Source organism: Odocoileus virginianus, chromosome 33 (assembly GCF_023699985.2).
Source record: "Odocoileus virginianus isolate 20LAN1187 ecotype Illinois chromosome 33, Ovbor_1.2, whole genome shotgun sequence".
NCBI classification, from domain to species: Eukaryota; Metazoa; Chordata; class Mammalia; order Artiodactyla; family Cervidae; genus Odocoileus; species Odocoileus virginianus.
Genome location: NC_069706.1, coordinates 39,002,964 through 39,009,802, shown reverse-complemented (window position 1 = coordinate 39,009,802; position 6,839 = coordinate 39,002,964). Strand labels below are relative to the sequence as shown.

General features: G+C 60.5%; 1 protein-coding gene across 1 annotated transcript in view; it reads right to left on the bottom strand.

Moving 5' to 3' along the window:
- Nucleotides 1-337: 337 nt before the first annotated feature.
- GNA12 (G protein subunit alpha 12) overlaps nt 338-6,839 on the bottom strand; it is a 73,116-nt gene continuing 66,614 nt past the window's right edge. Inside the window, exon 4 of the mRNA XM_070460511.1 lies at nt 338-6,498. Within this exon, the coding sequence (XP_070316612.1) occupies nt 5,929-6,498 (570 nt within the window). The 3' untranslated portion in view covers nt 338-5,928. The remainder of the gene's footprint in view (nt 6,499-6,839) is intronic.

Below are 6,839 nucleotides of genomic sequence, written 5' to 3'. Positions count from 1 at the left end.
TATAATGAAAAGCTGTTTTTTTGGGGGGGTCATTATTTCTATTTGTACTAACATGACCTAGATGTTTTCTCTGCTGACTGTGGTTCTGACCTGGCTGTGTGCACACTGTAGGGTGTGGGGTCCCCGCCCGGGAGGGGCATTGAACGGGTGGTGGGCACGCTGGGGATGGGACGGGGGAGCAGAGCCTGAGGCCCAGACCCCGAAACCCTCTCCCGCTGGGGCCCCCACCGAGCTGGGGCGGGGCTGCACCCAGGAGGCCCGCAGGCGAGACTCTGCACTCGGACCGAGGACCCGGGGCCTCGCTCACCACGGCAGAGACGAGACACACCAGGAGAAGGTCGTTTAAGGCGAATTTTAATCGTTTTATAAAAGTCATATATACAAAACACGTTCAACTACCCACCGTGGCTGTACAGTACACTTTTTACACTGCGCCGCGTGTCTCTCAAGCCGGGACACAGCGTGAGCAGAGGCCTGTCCCCACTGCTGGGGCCGGGGCAGCGTGGAACTCAGTGCCAGCCCGGGGAGGGGCCCCAACCCTGTGAAATTTCCTTTCCGAGTGTGAAGACCCTGGAAGAGCTCGGGGCTCCGTCCCTGGGGACGCTGAGCCGGGCGCTGTCCTGGCCCGGCTCCTGTGGGGTCCACCGCGGAGGCTGAGCCGAGGATGGGGCGGGGGGCGTGGCGGTGGGTGGGGGATGGGCGCACGACAGGAACCTCCTGGCTGCTCTTGTGTCAACAGAGACCACCACACCGGCCCATTTTCAGCTGGCTTGAACGGACCAAAGAAAAAGACATTTGGAATGTTTTGTGATTTGTGTTAACAGGTCGAAAGGTAATGCCTTAAGATTTCAGAGACTCAACAGAGATCTATTTTAAATTTCTCGATACCGAGGCTGCTGGAAGAGTCTGATAGTTAAGGAGACGGGCAGTGGCCCGGCATCACAGGCTGCCCTCATGCCCTCGGCTCTGGCCACCTGCTTGCAGGTGAACCTGGAAAAGGTGCCCAGGCTCAGCAGGCGGCTGGGGCGGGCAGGGAAGCGTGGAGGATGGGCTTGGTCAACCTGGCTGTCGGGTCAAGCCTGTGATCTGAATTCTCTCCACCTGGGTGACAGCCCCTCTGCCCACTGTGGGTGCCAACCTCTTCCAGGGCACCTTGACAGCCGGGGGTGGGGAGACCTCCTGGATCACCCCAAGGCAGCGGGAGGCTTCCCTGGGGGCCAGGCGCTGAACAGAGTGGGTGGGGCCCCCAGGCCAGAGTGTTCACCCGCGTGGTTCACCCCTGAAGCCGCCTCGAAGCGCTCAGGCTGCCGTGGGGATCCTGCCTGACCCCGGTCAGGGCTGAGGCTGCACACTGCAGAACGGGCACCGTGATCCCAGTCTCTGCCCGAGCAGAGGGACTCTGGAGCCAGCTGGAGGGATGAGCGCCTGCACGGCCCCGGGAGCACCAGGGCAGGGAGGTGAGGGCCCGTCTACCCTGACCCTGGGGCTGCGCTCTCAGCCGCCCCAACGTGGACTCCCGCCGGCTCCTGGGGGCACACGGAGCCCACAGACCGTGGTCCTGAGGAAGCCTGCCAGACTGAGTAGCCGGGCTGTGCTCACTGCAGGGACTGCCTTTTGAAAGCACGAGAGAAGGGGCATCCGTGGCTGATAAAAGGGCGCCCAAGCGACAAGCCTGGGCCCAACGGGTAGACCAGGACGGTGGGACCCCGAGCGGCTCAGAGGAGACGCAGACTGGCTCAGCAGCCCAGAAGCTGCCCCAGCGTCACTCGGGTGTTACCCTCCCCAGCCCCCCACAAGAAAACCCGCACCACCCTAACCCGCTCAGAGGCAGGGCTGCCAGTTCCAGGTGGAGCCAGGTGTGCGCTTCCATGAGGCAAGCCACGAGCCACGTTTACGGCCCAGACGCAGAGCCTTTGGGTTCCTGTAGGAAGAGCCCCATGCCCCAGTCAGCCGGGGAGGGCCCTGCCGCCCCGGGAGGGCTGTTTCGGGGCAGGGATCTTGTGGTCTGGGTCGCCGCACTTTCCCGCCCCTGCTACACTCAGACACGGACTCCTTCGAAGGTCCTTCCTGCTGGGATACCCGAGGACTCCCGAGTTCTGGTGACACCCTGCTCCTCCTGCTATCTCGGGGCCGGGAGCCTTCACACGGGGAGCCCACACGTGGAGCAGGGCCATGGTGGGTCCAGGCTCAGGACCACCGTCAGGGTCGGCAGGGCGAGGCGGGCACCGCGGGTGCTTCAGGCAGTATGCAACCTGTTGTCCCTCGAAGCAGGTTTTCACCCGGGAGACACCAGCACAGCGCGGACACCGGGGCCACGCGGAGCCCCCGCGAACACCCAGCCCACGCAGGCCCAGCACCCACCTCGCAGCAGGGCCCTGTCTTCCTTCGCATGGAGCTCCCTGAACTTCCAGGCATCACTCAGCAGCTGGTGCCGAGAAGACGGGGTGAGCGGCCAGCCCCGCCAGGCTCCCGACCCACATGGAGCGCCCGCGGCGCTGTCCTCCCGCGGCGGCTGGCGGACACAGCGAGCGTGGGCCTGGGGGGCCTCCACGGCTCTGCTCCCTGCGTGACCCCAGCCGCAGAGACCACCCAGGAATCCAGGGCTGCGGGCCCAGGGCGCCTGCGTCACCCTGCAGTCCAACCTCTACACACGGGGAAACCAGGACCCAAAGTGCCAGGCCCCCCGGCACGTGGTGAGGCGCACACGCTTCTCTGCAGGGGCGGGCAGGGGGCTGCCTTGCCCACCGCGGGCCGCTGAGGCCCCACACACGGATGCACACAGCGCCTCGCCGGGCGACGGCCACGGACACTGCGCATGGTCTTTTTCTGGAAAAGAATCCGGGTGCCATGAGTTGTGCTCACTCTGGGTCGCTGGATTCCCGTTTCCTGGCGGCACGCTGACCCCACAGGGTCCAGAGAAGGAGCTGCACCTTCCCTGGGCTCCTCCGGCCTTCTGTCTCCGGGCACGTCCACGCCCATCCCAGGTCTCTGCCGGCAGGTGGGCTCAGGGCCTCCCTTGCACACACTCATCTGTGTGTGTTTCTGCTGCCCTCTCTGTCCTGAAGTCGTGCTCCAGAGACGTCCACACAGAACCACACTGCTGGCAGCTCTCCTGGTCGCCTCGTGTCCCAAGCGTGGAAACAAGAACTGTGATCAACAGGTAACGAAACTTCAAGGGCCGTCTGGGCTCATTATCCACGGGCTCTGAACTTGGGGGCTGAAAAATTTCATGTTGGCTTTGAATGCCGAGTGATGTTTTCCATTAACAAAAACTAAGGATTTATTTTAATAAATATCCAGAGATTGACGGTGGTCAGATCATCAAACCAGCCCCTCCTGCCGATGCTAAAATGCCGTGCATGGCGCAAGCCGTGAGCAGTTCATTCCGACCACTCTTGTCCCGACATTGCTTTTGCCCATGGTGTCAAGTCAGCAAGTGTCTGTTCCCAGGATGCCCGAGTTAGTCGGTCAGAACTATGGATCTTGTTTCAAGATGATTTCCTGATCTTAAGAATTGAAATAACCTGACTCATTTTTATCAAAGAAGTAAAAAAATTACAAGAATAAGGAGTCTAGAGATCTCTATAAATTACAAAGCTATAATGCAATATCTTTGAGACAATTTCTCTACAAACTGAAGTTAAAAAAAATAGTAAAAAAATGCACATGTGTCCTTACGTGTGAACAGTGTGACTACGAGGAGAAAGTCTTAGTTCGAGGAAGTTTATTGTTACATTTTTGCAATAATAGATGAGGCAGACTATCCCCTGCTGCTCCAACATCTCAAAATAAAGACAGCAAATCACGGGTAACAGTGAGATTAAAACAATACAAAGGCCTAAGGTTTGGGAGAGAAGTGACTATAACCTATGTGTGGAAAGACTGCAGATGGTTTTAGCTGAGCCTGCGGAGCCGTCTGTGTCTCTGACGAGCACGGATCCTGGAACGGAGGGCCGAGTGCCATCACGCCTGCTCGGCTCAGCACAAGGACGGCTCCTGGCTGCAGGGGAGGGAGTGGGTTGGGTCTGGGCCGAGCCCTGGCTGCCAGGCCACTCAGCACAGTCACGGCCCCTCAAAACGAGCTCGCTCTCGGGTCTGAGAGTGAGCCGGCAGCCACGACAGATGGTCTGAAGGACAAACCGCACTCGCTGACCGGGTGGACTCCAGCTCGCCAGCAAGCCACTCACAGACCCTCCACCAGCCACACTGACCTCGGGGGCTGCCACCTCTGCCAGCGTGAGGAGGGGTTTCCAGGTTGGCGGGAAGAGCGTGGATCCGGATACACGTGTGTGATGGGAGCCCGCGGGCAAGGGGCGTGAGGCCCGAGGACAGCAGGGTCTCAAGATGCCCGGATGCAGTCCATCCAGAGGGTTCTGTCTCCTTTAAACCTTGGTCACTGGCCCCGATCCCGGGCACATCCTCTCGGTTTACGAAGAGCCACAGGAAGCAGTACAAAAACAGCAACTTTTCTCCAGCCAAAGAGCCCAAACCCCGGCAAACATGGACAGGAAGTCTTGAGGGCCCAGATAGAAACAGGACTTCATGCTGTCTCCTCATTAGACACTGGGATAACACGGATGACTCAGAAGCAGGTTTGCCCTCCCTTTCCTCCTGGGCCAGCATCTGCCGCGAGCTAGATCAGTGTTTGCTGGTGAAGGTGAGCAGGACCCCTGCGGAGACATGGCTGGGAACACGGGGCCTGGGGACGGGCCCTGAACCACAGGCGCAGGCTGGGCCGCTAGCAGAGGAAGGCTTTTCCTCTTTCAAATGCTGGACGAGTCCTCAACGCGCCGGACACTGGCAAGCAGAGCCACACACGGTGGGGACTGGCTTGGAATGCGATGTGTTTTTAAACCCGGTGAGAGACACCTGGACAGGGCAGCCGGACACGCTCACTGACGGTCTGGTTTGCCGGCGCCCATCACCACTCACAGCCTCCACAGCGGCCTCCTCTGGGGGCTTTCTGCTACGTGTGTGTGTTAGTGGAAGCGAGGGGCCGTGAGGAGCGCCTGGCGTCTAGGGAGGCAGGAGAGCCTGGGGTGTTAAGGCAGGTGCCGCGGGCCCCGCCGTCCACTCTCAGCGGGCCCTGAGAGGAGGGGGCGCTCGGCCTCCTCCAGAGACAGCAGGCTCCCCGAGCCGACGGCAGGCTCCCCGAGCCGACCGCACGTGTGGGAGACGACTGGGAGAGGAGGGCAGTCTGCGAGGCCAGCTGGTGTGGGGGCTCTGCTGCAGGGCGGGGTGGGCACAGGGCAAGCAAGCACCACCCGCCTCCCCGTGCAGATGGGAGGGGGAATCAAGGCAGCGCCCGGCCCACACCTCCCACCGCGGGCCGTGGCCGATCGGACGGGTGGGAGGAAGGCACGGGTGTGGGGGTGTTAAGGCAGGTCCCCCTGTGGGCGCTCACTCCCACCCTCCAACCTGACAGCCGGGGCCTCTTGGGAAGTTGGCACCAGAGACTGAAAAGGCCAGGCGCTCCCTCGGGGAGGTAGTGGCAGGGTCCCCCCGAACTCAGCCCACACTTCCCCTCCTCCAAATCCCCAGGACGCCGCCAAGCAGCGCCCCCACCGAGGACTCACGAGCTGGAGAGAAGAGCCACCCGCAGAGACGTGTTTGTGTCTCGGTCACTAAAGACAGAGCGTGCGTGCACACACACGCGGTCCCCGACTAAACTGTGTCAGAAGAGACAGTTTCTGAAAAAGAGAGAGCTGTGTTATCAGGCGTCACACGTTAACATCAAAGTGACTGCTGGACTTTCAGTAGTTTCACGAGTCCCCGGGATTCAGTAGCTACGTCCACGTGTCCCGTCCTGCGGCCGAGCGCAGGCCTGGCGGGCCTCGCACCCGGAGCTGGGCATCCAGGGCTTGGGGTCGGGAGCACACATGGACAGGCAGGCCCGGCCCGCGGCCGGCAGGAGCGAGGGCAGCCCCGTCACTGCAGCATGATGTCCTTCAGGTTCTCCTGCAGGATGGTGTCCTTCACGGCGTGGAACACGAAGCGGATGTTCTCAGTGTCAATGGCGGTGGTGAAGTGGTGGAAGAGAGGCTTGCTGCGGTTCCGTCTCTTCCGGTCGAAACACTGGACCAGGAAGCGCTGGACGTCCTCCAGCCTGTGCGGGTCGCCCTTGAAGTCTGGGAAGTGCTTCTTGATGCTGACGGTCTTCACCTTCTCCACCAGCAGGTCCGTCTTGTTGAGGAACAGGATGATGGAGACGTTGAAGAAGAGCTTGTTGTTGACGATGGTCTCGAAGATGTTCATGGACTCCACCAGGCGGTTGGTGCGCCTGTCCTCCATGAGGACCTGGTCGTACTCGCTGGACGAGACCATGAACAGGATGGATGTGATCCCGTCGAAGCACTGGAACCACTTCTGGCGCTGGGACCGCTGGCCGCCCACATCCACCATCTTGAAGGGGATCTTCTTGATGACGAAGTCGTGCTCCACGATGCCCTTGGTGGCCTTCCTTGCCAGCAGGATGTCCTGCTTGCTCGGGAAGTAGTTCTGTAAGATAAGGTCAGGAGGCGTTGGGGAGGAGGGCGTGAGAAGATGGCAATGAACAGACGCGGTGGAAGGAAAGTTACGGGGACTTCTGTGAGAAGCTGAACCAGATATCAGAAGCGACTTTCATTTACAAGAATGTAAATTCACCATGAAACAGAGAGTGAAGGAACCCAGCGGCTCATTTCAGAATGAATGGGGGGGCTCACCAGGCTGAGGAAGAGTGAGCAGGACCCTCAGGTCAGGCCCCAACCTGAGATCTCGTCTCCTTTCTTCTCCATGCGAAAGACCACCACTTTTCCTCCTGCATCTTAGCTACCTTTCTATTTTTCTAACTTCCAGGG